Source organism: Myripristis murdjan, chromosome 9 (genome assembly GCF_902150065.1).
Source record: "Myripristis murdjan chromosome 9, fMyrMur1.1, whole genome shotgun sequence".
Taxonomy (NCBI): Eukaryota; Metazoa; Chordata; class Actinopteri; order Holocentriformes; family Holocentridae; genus Myripristis; species Myripristis murdjan.
In genome coordinates, this window is record NC_043988.1 from 13,046,650 (window position 1) to 13,066,556 (window position 19,907).

General features: G+C 42.6%; 1 protein-coding gene across 1 annotated transcript; it reads right to left on the minus strand.

Moving 5' to 3' along the window:
• Positions 1–236: 236 nt before the first annotated feature.
• LOC115365918 (rabphilin-3A-like) lies at positions 237–19,772 on the minus strand. Its single transcript, XM_030061136.1, has 19 exons — positions 19,725–19,772; positions 9,439–9,547; positions 9,245–9,256; positions 8,807–8,932; positions 8,566–8,695; positions 8,315–8,398; positions 8,037–8,222; positions 7,866–7,893; positions 7,050–7,244; positions 6,728–6,910; positions 5,008–5,087; positions 4,791–4,865; positions 3,927–4,036; positions 3,645–3,771; positions 3,483–3,539; positions 3,212–3,366; positions 2,933–3,014; positions 2,678–2,774; positions 237–2,567 (listed from the first exon to the last, which is right to left on the minus strand). Exons 2-19 carry the CDS (start codon positions 9,510–9,512, stop codon positions 2,437–2,439), a joined length of 1,932 nt encoding a protein of 643 aa, XP_029916996.1. The 5' UTR covers positions 9,513–9,547; positions 19,725–19,772; the 3' UTR covers positions 237–2,436.
• Positions 19,773–19,907: the final 135 nt, after the last annotated feature.

Here is a 19,907-nt window from a genome sequence, read left to right on the forward strand (position 1 = left end):
GGACAAAACTGTTAGATATATAATTTATTTAAAAATAATTTAATTCTTTTTAATTCTTTATTCTTGTTGGAGCTTAGTTGTATTGCCATTATCTATTTTTAAAGAGATGTGCTCCTCAAAAAATTCTGCAACCTTTCCTCCTCTTCGTATTTTAAAAGCAGAAATTTGAATGTTAATCCTTCAAACATTGTGAGTCATAAGCATAAAAAAAACATAAACACAACTGTATACTTTGGTCAGTTTTAACTAGTTTTTATTGATCTGTGTAAACTCTTTGCAAAATCTTTACATGCAAAGTTATTTGCAAACATACATATTTTCCAGTGCATGCACTATCTATTTACAAATACAGAGACAGAACCAGCAAACATTCCACTGAACTGGCAGAATCAAGTAGAAGACAGCTAGGTGTTTAGCTCAGAGAGAAGCCTGCTGACATAAAATAAATAATAATAATAAGTAAATGAGTTAACATAATATGTGTTGACCATAACAGGATGATCCACTGTGTCCAAAGTGGAGTTAGTTGGGACAGTGTGTGATGCTACTGGTGTTAGAAGCGCTGCCACAGGGGGGCAGAGTGACTGTTCAGAGGAAACAAGTTGCTGGAGAGAGCTTGCTGTATATGTACAGAATGTCTCAAAGAATGAGGTCAATCTCAGTGTATACTACTTATATATTCTTATAAATAAACTTATAAATTCTTTTCACTGATGTGCTCACTTGGTATCACATTATCAATTAGTCCTGTGGATGCAATCAGACCAGTTTATTTAGGTAACATCATTTCAGTTAAGCTGTCTCAACAATATCAATAAGCATCCCGATAGTCATGCAGCATAGATGCATTTGTGTTATTATGGCCTTTTTCTTTATAAATATTAACAGGAATGTCATGGGGAATAAGTGTAAACATTAATTCAATTACAATAGCATTAATTTCTTAAAAAGTATATGTATATATCTTGAACCACAAGACATTTCATGCATAGGTTTTTTTTGTTTTTGTCTTTTTGTTTTTCGACATTGGAGTAACTTGCAAACAGCTGTATAAATTGAGGTCATTCCATTGTGTAAGGTGTGCTTTCCTTGAATCTCTGCAATTAGTGAACAGCCACACACTTAAGCCTTGAATGATTCGGGTGTGGCGTAATGGAAAGGGCCCTGCTTGTGGAAGGGGGTACGTTGGGGTAGAAGCGGGCCATAACTGCTCCAGGCACAGAATCACGAGTCACGAGCACAGTGCATGCAAGTAAAGCTGCACATACTTATGACATAATCTGTTCAACCTTCTCTTCCTGTCAAGCGGAGCAGACTCATTTGTTGGGAGTAAGAAACCTGACCATGTGCGTTCAGTATAAAAACTGCAGTAGAAAACCTCTGAGCTGTCAGAGAGAACCGCACGCTTCGGAGGAGCAGCGCGAGCAGAGAGAAAGTCCTTTCTTTCTGCCAATTCTCACTGCAACTCAGGAACGACAACTGAAAAATAAACATTTCTGTTCACTGTTCAGTCTCTCAGATCACACGGTCACATGCTTAACATTTCCCACAACCTCAAACGTCACAGCTTGGATAATCAAACATAGAAATTCGTAATACTCAACTAGGTGTGCTATCATTTTAAGTCACACATTAACTGCAACTGATGAAAGATTCATCTAGCTCATGGTCCACTGATTTATGAATCATGTATGGACCAGATTTTTGTCATTTCTATCCTAACCTGAGCAATGTATCAATATGTAAACATTTCTTCATGATTTATGTCCATGACATAGGGCACAGTTGACGTATTTGAAGGTGCAGCTGCTTGTTCATTGTTTTCTTATGTCTGTGTCTTAGCATGCTCATACAAGTGTTACACTATGGCATGACGTAATTACACAAGAAATAAAAAGTGACACCCTTCCACTCTAATGAACTGAATGAATGCGCTTAATAGAGGCTGTTGTGACCTGGGATGGTGGTTGTGACTTTAAATGCCATTACATATTGCTTTTCTTGTTCTGTGCCAGTGCAATTCAAATTCCGTTTTCTTTAGCTGAGGATGTGTCAAGTTCAGTATACTGTATAACGTCACTGACAAGCATGATCGTCTTTATGCAACTATTTCACTAAAATGTTGCACTTTCCGCTCTAGATGTCTTGGTTGCATTAATGAAATCTCTAACTCGTTTTAAGTACGCCATGTTTTGCCTTTTGAAATGTTCCACAGGCAGATTAAGTCTCAGCACAGGCAGAGAAATAGTTAAGGAATAGATAAGACGGGGTACATTACATCAGGAGGCATGAGAGCGTTGCCTGTGTTTTGGTCAGGTAGGGGACAGGAGAGTAGAATAGACAAAAGAATACAATGGAAAAAAGTGCCTTAGGAGAGGGGAAGTGGACTAAATGGAGGGGCAGGGGGGGTGGCTCATGCAGTTGGGGGGCAAGTGGTTAATCGCTAGAGACGTGATTCTCATTCAGCAAGGTGTGCCAGCGCTCTATCTTCTTGTCCTTGTTCTTCAAACACTCGTACCAGTGCTTCAATCTCTCTCCTTTGGCAGTGATACCCAGCTGACACCCACCTATCAAAAAGGAACAAAGATGAAAGGTGTTTTGCTCTGTGTGTGCAGAGCAGGTGGAGGATTTCATTAGAATTTAATTTTCATCTCATCAAATCCCCCAAATCACCTACCGATGTAGTCATTGCATTTTCCAATGTCATAGTCCCACACAGAGATATCTAAAGTCTTCTTGGCAAGTTCGCTGTGTTTGATGTCGTAGCCAAACTCCTGGAATTAGATCAAGAAAGAAATTAAATCATTGTTTCCATAGACATTTCCATAAGATGGATGTTTGTCAAGCTGCAAAGAGTATCAATACATTGATTCAGTAATAAAGTCAGGGTAGTCTGAGAAAAAAAAAAGACTCAATAAATTACACTACAAACCTCATTGAACTCTGGGTTTAAGGTCTTCTTCTTGATCTGTGTTTTGCACTTGGCCTTTTTCCCCATATCAGGTTTCAGACATCTGTGAAGAGTATATACTTTATTTATTGTCGTTACTCTGCATTCACAGATTTAAAATCTAACTCTACCAGTGAGTATCACTGTGTATGTGGTTAGCTGCCTCCTAAATGTGCTGATAACAAGTGACGACCTATTGATACCTGATTACAATCCAATACAACAACCAGAGAAATATTCACTACCAATCGCAGAACCCACATTTTGACAAACGGGTCAGAATAGCCATTAGCATCCATGGCAGCCAGGTGAACACAGCGCACAACACCCACGATGAGACGATTCTGCTGGGAGCTGTACATGAGGGAGATCAGAATCCGGCCTCGCTCCTCTACCTCTGCACCGTCTTTCCCTGGCTGAGGAATGAAAATCAGAGCAATGGGGAGAGTAGATCAGCGAGATACATGAAAAGATCTGTGTGAATGTATGGTGGAATCTGTCACGTTTAGACATGCTGGTATTTAAGTATTGCCTCATCTTCATAGAGCGCAATGCCTCGAGCTGCCCCGGCTGTTGCAGTTCTCTTTGTCTGTGCAGAAAACAAGATGAGAGCAAGAGCAGGTCAGTGACAGATTCAGACGGGGAGAACAAAGCATGACTTGACTGTAAGTGACGGGAAGTGAATTTTACTCACGGGGACAACCCTCTCAAGACACACGTTGAAGTTTTTCTTCTGGTTCATCTTCAGTTTCTTCAGGGCCACTCGGGTTTCCCCGATAAATTCATTGTGCCCAAACTTGTCTTCATCGCAGACGGAGATCCTGTGCAAATTGAAAGAGAATGTCAGTCATTTGGACATGTTACATTGTTAAGGGAAGTCATCCGAGGGCAGATCTTGTTTGAAGTAAGACATGATTGCTGATCAAATGACTGCAAAGTACTGTGTGATTTATGTTTGACAGCTTGAGGTATCCACCTGAGGGTCTTACGCTGCATGTCATCATCTGTCAGCCCATGGTAGGTGAGAGTCTCATTCCATGCAGGATTGCGGGTGTTCCTCAAGGTCTTTGTGCGCAGCTTTGTGGACTGTTACATGCAAAGTAAATCAGAACAAGAAGCTGGATAAAGTCATTACTACATGAGATGCCATCAGGATCTTTCGATCCCCTCCAGAATTTAACCCAAGTAAGTATCTACATGGGTGTTTCAATTAATTAGACCCATGACACCTCCAGAGTGTCTTGGGAGTTTTGGGAACCTGGTTTGCAACCCCCAGGGTTCCTTGAGGGGGTTTTAGAGGGTCCCCAGAAAAATGGGGAATATTTTAATTTAGCTATTATTTCATTGAGTAAAAGTGAGCCCAATGAGAGAATGTAAAAGAATGACTATTCTGTTCATAGGTTTCACACTCTTCACTGTTAATCTGTCAATTTACAGTATACACAGTTATGGAATAACTAAATCACGTAAGATGGGGATCGTATCAAATATGAGTCCACAGCCTCATGTGTATCAATCTGGGGGTCCCTGACACAGAAAGGTTGAGAACCACTGGTCTACACCATGTTTACACAACACTGACACTGTCCCTCCACCATGACTTTCACTTCTGGCCAAATATTGCAGCCAATGTCTTAGACAACAGGCCTACAGCAAGTTTATGAATAATAGGATGTTTTATGGTTGTGCCACAAGGTGTCAGACTTGAGCTTGCAGGAAGGTCTCTATAGCCAAACCACAGGCATCTCATCACTCTTTCTGCTTTTCCTTAGAAGTCCATTCAAGGAATGAATCTTTTAAAAGAGACAAGTGCGTGGTGTAAGAGAGGTGATTCTTTCACCTTGCTAGCCCCAGGCAGCAGATGAAGTTTGACGTAGGGATCAGCCAGTCCGTTGGAGTCCATGGGCTTCAGTCCCTAAGGAGAGAAATAGCAGTGTCCATCACATCCCGAGGACAGCAGAGAGTGATAAAGCTAAAGTACTGTCCAGGAGCTTTTTAACATAAACCATTTCACTTCAATTGTGCCCGTGTGTGAGAGCGTGAGCGGATGGTGGTACCTTTGCTTTGAGGATGCTACAGTGGAGGCTGTTGCTTTCCTGCTCATAAAGCAGACTGAACTCTAGAGAGCCCAGAGTAGCTGAAAAAGACCCAGACCAATCATTACATTAGACTACAGAAAAGCAGTGTGTCTAATCTAGAATTATTAAGAGTATAAATACCGGGAAAGGTTCACATATAATTAAACAACACTGAGATGTTGCTTGTTACCATTAATTTCAGCAGTGGCACAGCATGGACAGAATAGCTAAAAAATTGGTGGACACTAATGCTGATTCATGATGAGGCCTGGTTTTCCCAAAAATGTAATGCAAAGTAATCTCATTAAAAGCAGAGGGATATAATGTAAAATAATGTTCAGGGTAAAAAAGACTGAAAATATTATCCTCACTGACACGAGGGTGGTATTTAGCTGTGAAGGGGAAAACAATGAGAAACAATGGCTGGTGTAGCTGTTTGGGGACTAACCAATCAGATCTAATTTGTTATTCTCATTTTAGTTATCAGTAAACATCCCAGTGCTGACTTAATCCATCAGCCTGTTGGTCCAGAGGTACAGTGCTCCAAAACTCTTCCAACACTATGCAGCCCCAACTGCATATTAGATACATTTATAGTAGATAAGATAGACAAAATCGACTGTGAATTAAAATGATTATAAGCGTACCTTGGTTTCAAAATGCAAATCACATTTGACAAGCATAATTCTGTTAACATACGCCCATACAAATATGCAGAACCTGTATTAGCTTCATTGAGCTGAAAGGCACAACCAAGACTATTACACGTAAGAGGACAACAAAACTGAAGCAGCTATTACCAGCTGAGTTATTGAGACCAGTCGGCACCGCAGGACCTAACTGTTCTCACCCTCACAACTCCGTAGAGGACAGGCACATTGAAACTGCTGCTATTTTTGCCATTTTCACTCTTAACACAGGGGACTGGATCAAACACTAGGGGAATCTATATCCCGTCAGCCCTGTTGCATCTCAAATTATTTGCACTGCTCCGTATTCCCGGACCTCAATAAAGTAAATTAACGACCACCCCCCAGGAGAGAGAATAAAGGCCATTTGATGCTGGAGGAAGAGAACATGACTGGCGTGGCACCATTCTCATCACTCATAGGGGTGTATACACACACACACAAAACCCTGCACGATTACATGGTTTATGTCTCACTATCGACTCTTTCATGTCCTCTTCTGCTTTAGTTCTGGGGTATTGATTTCCATGCTTGGATAACGTATGGTGCTGATCATTTATCATCTCCTCCCAGGCTCAGTAGATTCTGCCATTGTGATACTTGATACAGAGTGATACTGAGTGATGCAGCGTGATACAGCCAGAGTGACACTGTTTGATAGCGCTATTGCACAGTTTATAGACATGAAATATTACCAGCGGCCCAAAAGGCAGAAATCAAGCTTCGACACAGCATGAGTCAGACTCACTAAAGGGAATAGTAACGCTGCCAAATTAAGGAAGGTATTGCACATCAATGCCCAATACTGTATGATGCATGATAATTTGTTTTGATTGATTTGTTTTGTTTTGATTAATAGCAGCCCATCTGACTCTTTTTGCATGAAAACAAAAAGAAAGAAATCATTCAAGCAATCAATCATTCAAACTGGAGGTGAAGCTAAGATGGATATTGTACTTGAATATCTGTCACCTTACTCCATGAAATGAGTGAGCAGATGGTAAACTCACTGGCTTCATCAGAGTCATAGTCATTGGCCTCCTCCTCCTCTTCAGGTGGGGGAGGTTGCTGTCGAGCTGGGGGTGCCTGGTAACCAGCAGGCTGCCTCCTCTCCTCCCGGACTGCAGGAGGCGCTCTCTGCTCTGGGGGAGCTGCACCGGAAGAGTAAGCACCTCCATCTGTTGCCCCTGGACCTACAACCACACACAATCCTCTTAGACTGCACAAAAAGACACATCTAGAGTTGCAAGACTTGGTGTATGCTTGGAGTGATCCCTGAGCAAACAGGCATTGCAGAGGGTTTCTTAGTGATCAGGTGCCGGAGGTCCTCACCCTGCTGGGCCATGGTGGCACTGGCGGCAGGCTGTGGTCTGGAACTCTGGACCGTCACTGCCTTTTTCATCACCACTGGGCCACCCTGGGCCGCACCGTCAGTGTAGCCAGGACCAACCCCACCTGTGGCCATAGGCACCTCTGTTGGTTTAGGGGCCAGAGGTGGGTAACCAGCACGACCCTGTGCGTCTGCTCCTAAGATATATATAGACACAGATAAGGCCACAAACATATACCTGATCACACCACTTCCAGCCACAACTGATGAAATCTGTAATACTCCCTAGTCTCTCTAGATACTTTTGATGCTGCAGCCCTTTCGTTGCAAAGGCATTGACCTACATACAGTACAACAATCTGTGGCAGCCAGCTATATGCTTTGATTATATAGGCTGAGTTTTTATTTATGCCAATATCAGATTGCATAGTTAATTGTGCTGAAAATGGGAGCTGACACGGTGCGACCCATCATGCCAGCACCACCTGGAGGCACCTCCCATGTCACAGCATGCACTTCCCAACAGCTTAATTGAGCTCTTCATCCCCTCCCCTTGCAACAGTGGGCGGTAGCACCAAATTTGGGAAGCAGATGAAAGGTTTGATGGTGAGGAAAAGAGCAATGAGAGAAGGAAGAGAACTGGTGTGGAGATGCTGATCTGATGAGACTGAAGAGGTGGTGCTTTGAAAGGTTGTTTCAAAAGCAACTGGCAGTGGGGATGAGAAATGGAAATCTCACAAGCTTCAGTTAGTCTGACGGACATTTTAAACAAGTTATCCAGATATTGATGAGATAACTTGAAATCTGAAATGTGAAGCCTGAAATCTGCTGCTCAGAGGTAGCAGCCTGCCTTGGACCTGAGAGAGAAAAGTGAATGTTTGTGCACACACTACTAGATTGATGAGAAGTGATGCAAAGACAACATAATTCCCTTTATGTTCAAATTCATTAGCATTCAAACAGACTGCAGACTATGGCTGCAAAGGCACATTTTGACTGTGTGTACCCTGTGACTGTGGTTGGGCTGCCACCTCTCTGGGCTCAGAGGCTGGTGGCCCCTGGGGCTGCACAGCCTGCTGGGCATTTGTCTCTCTGGGTTTAGCTATTGGCATCGGTGCAGGTAGGAAATGCTTAGGAAAGCCTTTGAAGAACCAGGCACCAGATCTCTTCCACACCTAAGAAAAACAGAAATCTATTACTATATTAGGCTCCAAGATATTTCTGATATTTCCTCTCTGTGTGAGCTCTCTAGTGAAAGAACACTTGCCTCTCGCTGTTCTTTGCAGATCTTGCATAGCCACACAGCACGTGGCCGACTGTTACACTGTAATCCACACTTGGTACACATGTTCTACACGACGGCAGAAAACAAAGGTTTCCAACAGTTTAGCATTTACAGTGTCACAAATACACAACTCACAGACCATGACTGTTTGTGTTTTGTCCAGATTTGTCAGAACTGCCACAATGGAGCAGGTTGTTTTGTTGGCCCTTGGTAATTGGCCAGCTCACTCATACCTTTTTGCAGTCCTCACACACCACTGAGCTGACCCCAGGTGAGCCCAGCTGCTCCCCACACAGCAAACAGCGGGACACTCCATCACCACACACCATCTTCTTCATGTCATCCAGACGGTTTACCAAGCGCCTGCAACAAGACAACTCTGTCACAGTTAATTATTGCAGATCCAAATGTACACGTCTGATTAGTCCCACTAAGTGATAGCATTTTTGCAGGGACCAGTCCAAGATATCTCACCCAATTCTCTCCTGCTCCATGGCCTCCATTTTCTCAGCACGGGCAATCACACTGTTTATAATCTCCTTCTCTTCATCTGTCAGGTCTGGACCTGGACCAGGGCCTGGCTGCATGGTCCAGTTGCCCCTGTTGGACAAAATTATTCTCCAGCTGAGATTACATTGCCTCTCTGTTTTCAGTAACTTGATGTCTAAACCACACATTTGTCTGAGTGGTAGGACAAATGGAGCAAACAAAAGTACTGAATAGATGTTGGATGGGCAAATGAACATTGTGCAAACATTCAGCAGTAACCATGCATTATACATGTGCACAAATCACTCATGAATGGACACACATTCACTACACAATGCACTGCTTTCTAAATGCTCAGTCACAGAGTGGGTCCACACAACGCAGCGGGAGATAAGAGAGATGGCAGAGAGCCTGTCTACTTACTGTTCCTTATCACTGTGTTACAGATCAAACATCGAAAGAAAGCAGGTGGGAAAAAAAGGAACAGTACAGTTCAGGAACAGTGTTGATGGAGGCATGGAAAGGGTTAATAACAACACACAGCAACTGTTCCTGGTGATTACCGCAGGCTGCCGTCTAAGTCCGGTTTGCCCTGCCATTCTGAAACTTGTGCTTACTTGGCATGCATGCTCCTCTGCCTGTCGTTGGACACCCAGCAATCTGAGCTGCCACCCATCACAGTGTCCGTCATGGCTGCTGAACTATTGCAGTCTGCAGGTGGATGGACTGAAAGACACACACAGAGAGAGAGAGAGAGAGAGAGAGAGAGAGAGAGAGAGAGAGAGAGAAAGAGAAAGAGAGCGAAATGCAGCGTGAAATACTCAAATATGTCAAGACAATAAAATGCCAAATACAATTCAAAGAGCTTTATTTGGTTGGGACCTCTTCTCACCAAACTTCTCGCTCTCTGAGGCTGAGATGAAATAACTGTCCAATTCAGGATAAAATGTAACACCTTAAATGCTTCACAGTCTAAGCATAAAACGCTAACATACTGAATTCTTACAGGAAAGCATAGCTATCTCCTGTCTCTATCTTTCATGCTTATGCAGTGCTGACTTAAGCATTAACATGGGCTGCTCTCTCATCAGCAAAGACATTTGCTCCAGGTCTGTGAGCCAAAAAGGTGCTGATCTGAAATTGGCTCGTCACCAGATGAACTTATTCTAATTGCTTAAATGCAGTAATGTAGCTGTAAATAAAGGGAGGGTAAATTATAACCTCTATTTCACTGACTATCAGTAGACAAATGACCACCAAAATTAACAAAAATCAATTATATATGCAGAGGACAAAGAATTAGTTTTTCCATAAAAAGTTCTATATTTGTATAATATTAATTGGATACTAATTTACTATGATGCCTATTCTAATACTTAATTACGTAATAAGCCTGAAAATGAAATAAAGTAAAGTGAGTTTAACGATCAGCTCAACTATCAGCAGCAAAATACCAGCAACAATGCAAACATTAGTTCTGTTTACAAAGACATACCATTTATTGATGGCAAATTCATTGTCCACCCAATACCACCCACTCTTGCCAAGCCTATTTCTACAGCATTTCAATCAATATTTCACTATTCTTACAATGCCCGTGATCCATATGATGCAACAGCTGAGCAATTCAATTCCACAGAGTGATGTAGTAAAAATGACACTAAGATGTCAACAGAAATCAGCAAGGCGAGCGCCTACAGGCATGTCTGCTAACAGTGTGGCTGCCCTTTGCTATTGACTTGTAGCTGCTGCAAGTGTCCACTAGACAATACATGGAGCGATGCTGCAGCAGCCGGGGGACATGTCCTGAGGGGATGAACCAGGAGGCTTATCCTTCACAGGGGCTCAGTATCTCTGAGGCACCTGCCTGACACGCTCAAAAGTTGGGAATTGTGATGTGATGAGGGAGAGCAGGTCGGCAGAGAAAGAATGCTTAATGTTAATGTAAAAAGGAAAATCAATAAGTTTCATTTGTTTTCACCCGCAATCACTCTGCACAGGCAAGACAAGCACAATGGCACACCAGAGAGACAGAGAGAGAGAGAGAAAGAGGGGGAGAGAGAGAGAGAGAGAGAGAGAGAGGGTGTGACACTGCTGTGAATTGTGGCGTATAAACCTCTAACACAAAAAACCATGGCTGACAATGAACATGAATCACCCGAATACCTTTTGAGCTCTATCTGTTGCTGTATCGCCTGCAGGATTCACAAAATAACAACAAATTTACAGTTCTATTAATAGACAGTCTGGGTGTGGGCATTTCCTTCTGATGCTGCTGCATCTAGCCAACAGCGGCAAGACAGTCTTAGGAGAGCATTATTCTTATTCCTCTTTTCAGCAGCACCCTAGGGGGCCATTACTCTGACTGTATACGTCCTATACAGTGGGTCGCACAACCACGGCTCTCCTTGAGTGCACAAAATGAATTTTTTCACTTTTGTTTGAGTTGATTGTCCTAGGGAGGTCGAAGAAGAAAGAGAGAGCGGCAGAAAAACAAGCACATTCAGACCCAGGCTGGATAATCATTCGCCCAGACCAGTCACAGCTCTCTAACACTGTGGATAGATGATGCTGCATCACGTAAGTGGGCTAAGAGAGTGAACATTTATGCTGAAGTGAGAATCTAATTAGCAGTGACATTCAAAAGGATGCCATCACACATGCGAAACCTCTCAACATATGCTGTACACACTTCAGGTACATAGAGAAAAGCTTGGAAAGTTCAAGTTTTCACGTCCCAAAATGCTTACAATTTGCATATTTAAAAATGTAGCTGCAGATAATATAACGTAACATACAATATAACATATATGGGCCTGTCGTAACCAAAATGTGATATTAAGCTTTGCTATTTCCAGGGTGAACATATCCTTATGAGACTTAGACCTCATCCTTTCAGTGATCCAGCAAGAGTTTACATGAGCATTTTATCTGCGTCATTGGTGACTCTGACTTGGTGCCACAGTCATCTTGTATGTGTTTCCCTCTCATATACGATGACTCAGTCAGGTGGTGGGTTCTGCTCTGAAAAGCAGCTGATATTCTCCTCCTGCGAGCTTTTTTTCAAAATGTCATTAAGCCTGAGTGATGAGGGTTTGAGAAGCTGCAATGTGCAAAGTGGTACCTGGGAACCATACAGATGCAACCCCCCATTCTACAGTTTGTGCAAATGCACTAGGCCTGAATAGTAACAGATAATGTGTGAGATGAAAAAGGAAAGACCAGAGGGAGGCTTTAAGAATCACGGCAAGCATCGACTCAGATAGTCATCTGCCTTATCATCGTAACTCATCCACACAGCAGGAGCTCTCCTGTATAGCATTTCATATGGGGGTGGAGTGGACCAATTTAGAAACCTGCGTCTCACTCAAGGGCCTAAGAGGATAGTCAATACAAATCTGCATTGGTGCATCTTCAGGGACACAGACACAACTCCCAAGGCAAAACCCTCCACAGAAAGAATTGCCTGCCATTTTTAGTAATGCAACCATGCATTCTCCTTGGATACTTGATATGAACGCTCAGCACAAGCGACTAGCTTCAAGTCTTATCAGGCATTTGCACAGCTCAATCTGTTCACATTTATTGTGTACAATTGTTTCAGCAGCAGTTCTGTGGTGCCTTACTGCAGCACGTATGACTGGACTGGTAGCAGACCTTTTTCCTTTTCAAGACTCTGGTATACATTTGTGGCACAAAGAACTGGGGGAAGCAGAAGAGTGACAAAAGGCCAGGAAAGCATTGATGGATTGATCCAGCATGGATCATTATGGACACAGCATCCGAGAGCTTCAGGGGGGATGGGGATAAAGAGGACAGAGTCATCTCCGGTGCCTGTGGAGTGAGATCAACTCAGCGAACAATGTGCAAACAGCACAGTTTTACACTTATTATGCAAAGGCAATTTCTACTATATTCACAAACTGAAGAGGGAAAAAGTAACAGACAAGACATTCCCTCTTTCCGTCCAGAATACAGAAAGGAATGGAAGAGGACTAAACACATGCTATGTGCATAATATACTCAATAGAATATTAACTACTGTAATCCTGTGATTTCAAAAGGTACCCACCTATGCACTGTCCTATTTGTAACCCTTTGAATACAATGACGCTAAAACATTGCATGGCACTGAACTTGGATTCCAGAGCAAGAATTCCCTCGCCATCCTCCAAGAAAGACATTCCTAAAGTGGGTTAATGAGATTCTGAGATCAATGCCAAGTCCCACAATTGGTGTCCCTTAAATAAATCTTTCATCAGGACTGCATCCTTATTGTGATGCCTTAGACTAAAACCTATTTCCAGCATGTGTGGAGGTTGAATAAAAACCATGCAGCCAAGACCATTTGTCCACCAACAAGCAGCCCTCACCATTGGCTGCTGCGGAGGCCCTGTGGGCTGAGGTGACAGCCTAGTCAGCACTTGCTTCCATTCCCCTTTGAAAGGGACAGAAAGGTAGATGTATGCCAGAATTTATGTTCAGCATATCCATGTTATTAACGACTCAATTACCTTGGTGTAACTATACACATTTTTTTAGAACGTTGTAACCAAATGGTTCCTCAGCAGCAACACTGTGCTGTGACACCTATTAAAACCTCAATAACGTATTGCAGCCATGGACATTTTTCCCAGAATTTTGTGGAAAAACGGCTAACCTAAAACATTTTCTTCTGCATTGTGACAAGCAGGACCATGCCTGGACCACTGCTGGGCCTTGTGTGATTTAACATGTTAATTATTCACAACATTTTGAAGCTACAATTAAATTCCCCAAATCAAGTTAAACTACAAGCATCAGTTTATCTAAAGATAACATTAAGTAGAGAGTCATTAATGAGTAGCTGTGACACTTTTCTTACACCTGATGACCTCATTCTTTTCTTGCTGCCCTGGTATCCAGGAGATATATGTCCATGCCATATTTGTATGGCATGGACATATGCACGTCATACAGTAATTATTCAAGAATTTTGATGGTGATATACCAACTTGTTTAAATTTGGCATAAATACTTTGAGTTACAGTTACCTCTGCAAGGAGAAAACTTCAATCTTACATTTCAATGTATTGCAATTTTTCTCACCTGGCTCCTAGCTGCAGCTCAGATTGTTTTAACGTATTTTGAACAAGATCATAGCCTAAGTTCCCCAGGCAGGACTATCTTACTCATTCTGAAGTCTAGGCTGGAGTCCTCTAATGATCTGCCATTTCCTATCTGGGCTTTAGGCTTTGGAAGACCCTGCCCGAGAAGCTCAAACTGATGAAATCAGTGTTTTCTTTTAAATCACTTCTTCAAACACATCTTCAGATTCAGACCCAGTCTCAGCCCACCTAGTTCAGTTCTGGAGACAAAACAGTGATCTGTGCCAAAGTCGAATCCACCAGTATATAAAAAAAAAATCCTTTGAACTGAAAGAGGACTATATTAGAAAGTTTGATGTTATTACAGGAATATGGCAGTGTTGCTATCCTTGGCCTGAATAACAACACTCTCTACAAATGAAAACAAGGACAATGATGCATGTTAGTTTAGCTTCCCGCTCACAAGCTCTGATATTTTCCCCAGTCAAATTCACCCAACCTCATTCACGCTAGGCTTTCTTCAAACTCAGGGATGCTGCTTGAGGAAAATTGGCAGGAGAAATTATTTGCAATCCATTATTACCATCCCAACCTCACTAAAACCTCAACACTCAGTACTGAAAATTACTTCTGTAAGGCTTGTTTTTAAATGAAGAGTTTCATTCCAAAATGGTATGACCACCATTTGGAAGAAATGGCACCTAATCTTGAAAAATGATTGCTGCCATGACAGTAAAGCACATTAGTGATTACTTTTAAAGCTATGAGTCATCTAAGACCTGTGCTTACAAGATAGTTACTCAGGATAGTTCATCTGTGCTTTGAATAATGGATTTCAAGTAGCAATTTTTGTGTGAGTGAAATCTATCAAACACCTGATGTGCTTTACAACCTTTACAAATTCTATTGTCATGAAATGCAGTATTATAATTACACCATCTTTGTACATTCATGTTAAAAAGGCAAAAGTGTTTTCACATGCATCAAACAACAACCTGAGCTAGTTGTGGATGCCTTGAGTCACACGTAGGCAGTCAGTCATCAAGGACAGCAGACAGCTGTTTCCTGTCATTCTGTGGTAACACATGTGGAGTACAAATGTGAGTTGGTGGTTACAAAGTCAAAAAGACTTTGCACAGACAGTTTTACTAAACAGGTAGACCTAAATGTTTTCCAGTGGGATCTGGCATCCACTTAACAGTTTATCATAAAAACAAGCCAAACTCTGGCTAATTTGTTGGTATGCAATTTAACGATTTGTGATTTTGCTGATTTTGCGGTGGAAAATCACAAACAAGGCCTCTGGGTGTTTTGCAAGAAGCCTATTGAACGGTAAGCACAACGGGCTATTGTATGGGCTATGCACACCTTAATTTAACATAATTTTCAAGACAACTGCAATGAGGAAAAATGCCTACTAAAGCAAACTCCCACCCTCATTGTAATTCTCAAAATGTGCTCAAATGACTTACATGACGGAAACAAAATGACTGAGGATTATGGTGGAATCTGCTACTTGTAGGGTCTCTAAACAAGCATCCATATTCTACAGTTACCAGTTGAGAAGTTTAGGTGCACTGCTAGAATTTACCATTGATTTCTCAGATTGGATTAACAGAAAGAAATCCTATTGGATTATTTCAACTGTTGATTAAATGACTTACATTTATCCGTCCCTGTAAACTGACACTGAATCTCATTACTGTTAATCACATCTCTCGTTTTTGACCATTGTTCTCATCAACTATGTAACTCCCTCCGGAAACTGAGAGTCAATGCATGTAGGCATGAAGGACAAGTGGGGAGACATGGTGGGAAGGATTAAAAAACACAAGACACGGCCATCTCCCAGTTGCATGGCGCAGCTCCATCCCTCAGTAGAGGAAGGTGAGATGCCAAGATAGCATAAGACTAAAGCCCGGACAAGACTGTAAAGCACTGCACCAAGTAGCCCTCCACTGCAGGAGGAAAACATCACTCAGCATTTCTTAATTATTTACAGCTCCCACCCCCATTGCTGTTACCTCTGTATAAGTCCTCTCTTTAAGGCATTAGAGTGTGCTTTATATATTCATACCTACATCGACAAGATTTCGAACAGTGTGTGTCTGAGCAGCACAGTGGGCTTGGATGAGAGAGGTGTTAGAAAGCGGTAGTAGAGGGTTCTGACAGAAAGGGAGGAGGCTGTTTGGACTGTTGTGGGATGTGTCTTGGGAGACAGAGTAAGAATGATGTGAGTGTTGCAAGTCTATGGCATGGACAAATTATCCATGTTTTCAGTCATACAATTGGGTTGACGGGGACCATCTGTGAAACCATCTGTGAGGACTCTTCACCTCTCAAACGCAAGAGAGTGTTGCACTGTTTCGAATCCTCACTACTACATCCTCTCTTCAGGCACGCTTCCAGGTCCCGCATCGCTGGAAGACAAACAGGAAAGACCATCCAGTGACCAACAAGCTACCCTACTGTTACTGTCCGGCTTTCATGGCAGCCCCATCCAACAGGACCAAGCAGGGTGGATACTGGAGAGAGGGAGAAAAAAATGCACACCCTGAATTAGCAGTTAATATCCTGTTGGTCTCGTTTCCAGTTACCATTCTCACACTCACTGTTTACTATCCCACGTTTTCTCTGATATTTTGATGCAATTAATAGACGTGTCTACCTTTCTCAAGGCTTCACACTAGAAAAAATGCAGTGATGCCACGAATCAAACATTTTCCCACAATTGCACTTGAGCAAGGGCCTGCAGTAAATCTCTAATCTGCTTGGCTGATGGTGATTCATCCCTGCAAGCCCCAAAGGCAAGCATTGGGACTATGAGAATCAGCTTCTGATGCATTGGTCAGTCATTCTCCTTCAATTTCCACCTATCTTATCTCCGGGAAACAAGTATTATCAGACAGGGAGCATTTAATCAGCACGATGTCCATGGTAAACCAATTATGCAATAATTTGCAACTCACAAGAATTTAACTGCAGCTGTTAGTCTGATATTTTCCATGGCTAATATTATGAAAAGGAATATGGCCTATCTGCTTTCGGTTCCTCAGTGTGATGGCATGACTCTGCCCCTGGTCAGGCTGCCGGCTTTTGAGTGTGTGCCATAGTTCAGCTGCTGGATATCTGACCCTCCCTCTTGCCCCACCAGCAAACGAGGGGAGCAGTAACAATGCCCCTGAGTGTTTTTAGCAGTTCTCTGTTTGCAAACTAAAGCCTGCTCAAGTCTGAAAACACTGCAACACTAAAAATAATCATTGGCCCGACCTCTTAAGACAAAAACTCTAGTTGGGTAGCAGACTCCGCTCAGTTTTGTGACTTCAGATGAAAGGTGTTCCTTTGGCTTCCTCTCTCTAGTCCTCTGGGGTTAGGAGCATCGCAGCAGCTACAATATGCGCACAGTGATTATGATGAGCAGCTAAATATGTGTCTCAACAGAGATACTGAATGGCACCAGATGGGGAAAAAAGCTGTTTACAGGTACTGATATCAAAGCAGATTCAGCAACAGCCTGATTCATGACAACAGAATGGCTGTTTCTGGCTTTTTAACCCCTTCCTCTCTTGGGGGGATCTGGCTTAAAGGCCACGTTAATTACATCTGTCTTCTCCAATATGTCAGAACATTTAGGTAGATCTAATCGGCATTTTCAGAGAGCCTGGGATTTCCACAATGGAATCGATTCTCATCCTTTACTCTGAGAGGAATCTGAGAGGACAGCCACTCCCTTGTGAAGCTGAGCCACAAATAACAGAATAGTTATTCTTATCATGCAACATCTTGAAAACAAAATTCAAATGCGGGGCAGGAAAACACACAAAGACGCTGAGTGTAATCTATGATTTGGGTTTACAGCTCCATATATGGACTCTGAAGGAACATAGAGGAGTCATGTACCTTTACCAACTGTGGCCATGGTAACAGCAAGATCAGAGGAAGCGAATCAGAATGATTAAATACTGTGTGTGTTTGTTTGTGTGTGTGTGTGTGTGTGTGTGTGTATCAGTCTATTTGTTCATACAAGGGCATGTCTGTACCAACTTTCAAAGCCCATGCATATCGGGTCATTGTCTCATTGTTAGTGTCAGTAGATCAGTAGACCTGCTCTCAAATCGAAAAATATGGTTGCAATTAGTCACAAATGGTCCATCTTGCTTGACTGATTCCCCCACTCCTAGAAATAGCATAAATTGAAAAAGCATGGTTAGAGGGGGAAGCCATAGACAAGCCAAAGACATGGGATTCTCGGTACAGCTGCCCTGTATCCTCCAGCCTTAAATAATGCAGTTAGCGTGCGAAGCACTTACTTCATTCCTTCATGTATTTTTTTCACCTTTTCCCTAAACACCCATCTTTCCTATTTCTCTCTCTCGCTCTCTCTCCACCTCCCTACCTTTGCCTTTCTCTTTTGCATCCTTCCTGTTTTTCCCCCAGTCTGTCTTTCTAAACACACTTCACCCTCATTCTTGCTTAAATCCATTCTCTCTGTACAGAGCAGTGTGATAGGCTGGCAGAGAAACAGAAAGAGAGAGAGGGGATAAAGACATAGAGAGAGGTAGCAGCATAAGGGTGTCGTCCAATCACTATGGTGGTTGCTCATGTGAGAGGAGGCAGCTGCAGATATCTCGAACCATTCATTGAGTCTTTGCTCCCCTCCCCCATTTAATCCCCATGCTTCAGGTCTATGCGAGGAGTTGGAGATGGTGGAAGTGGGGGGTGGATTCCAAGCGTCTATTTTCCCATCTTCCTTCCATACTAAGACTGGTAGCAATGGACTGGCTACGGGTACAGTAAGTCCACGGTGGGTCTTCACCTCTGTGCACAACCCTCAGCGCTCTAACCATCCGAGGGTAATTACGAGAACGAGAAATCGTCGTCACAACAAGTAGCAGACTGAGTCACCTGTCCTGTGGCACAGCTGGAGTTGAGCTGCCCTGCCCATTTGGAAACACAGACATCACTGATGTTGTCCCCCTAGCCTGCAGGCACATCAAGAACCAAAGTGTGCTCCTAAAATCCTGCAGCAACGCCCAGGGACCGCAACCACACAGTCTCCCAAATGACTTACCAGGCCTGTTTTCTTATAACAGATCTGCAACAAGGAAGCACCCGTGTTGCAGGAGTGCAGTCAGCCACCTTCATTTTAATGAGGCTGGGGGAGGGGGGCAGTGGGAGGGCATGGATGAAAACTGTAGGCTATTATTAAGCTACTCCAAGTGTTTTTTGTTTTGTTTTGTTTTGTTTGATGGCAATATCATTCATGAGTATTATTAATCAGTTATATAATTATAGCACTAGAGCATGCTGTAGTAAATCATTGCAACATTTCAAAATAAGAGGGTAAGCTCAGCTTGATCAAAACCTCTACATGAATGACAGCAGCGTGCTAACGCATATCAGTGTTTTCATCAAGACATCTTTTAGCAAGACACAGAAATAACACCCTATCATATGTTCATTTGCATAATTACCAGCTCATAGAGGTTAATTAGCAACAGCCTGATGCAGATCCAGTGTCTTGCACACATTCAGAATTGTTCCTTTCCCCCCATTTCTCTCTATAAGTAATTGGCTCATAAAAGCAATGAAAATGTGCTCCAGCAGAAGAACAAACACAGGCAACGAAACATGTTTCGTTGCAGGTGATCATTTTCAGTCTCGTTTCTTGTGAATGAAAGGCTGAACCCATTCAATTCGTAAATGAGAAATTGTAATTCATAGAACCACTGACCAAATGTATTAACCTTACAGTTATTTAGATTGAGGATGCTATATTTTTTCCAATATCCTTCGAAGGCGATCGGATACCCTACCTGAGAATCCAGCCCTCTCTCTCTCTCTCTCTCTCCTCTCTCCCTCCCAGGAAGCTGTCAGGGAATGATGCGGACTAAATTTCTGTGCAGCACTCGGATCCAACCACAAAGTCAGTCATTGCGCATGGTGCCATTCACCAAGCCCAGTGTTTTTATTTTTTTTGCCTAAAGGAGTACTTTTGT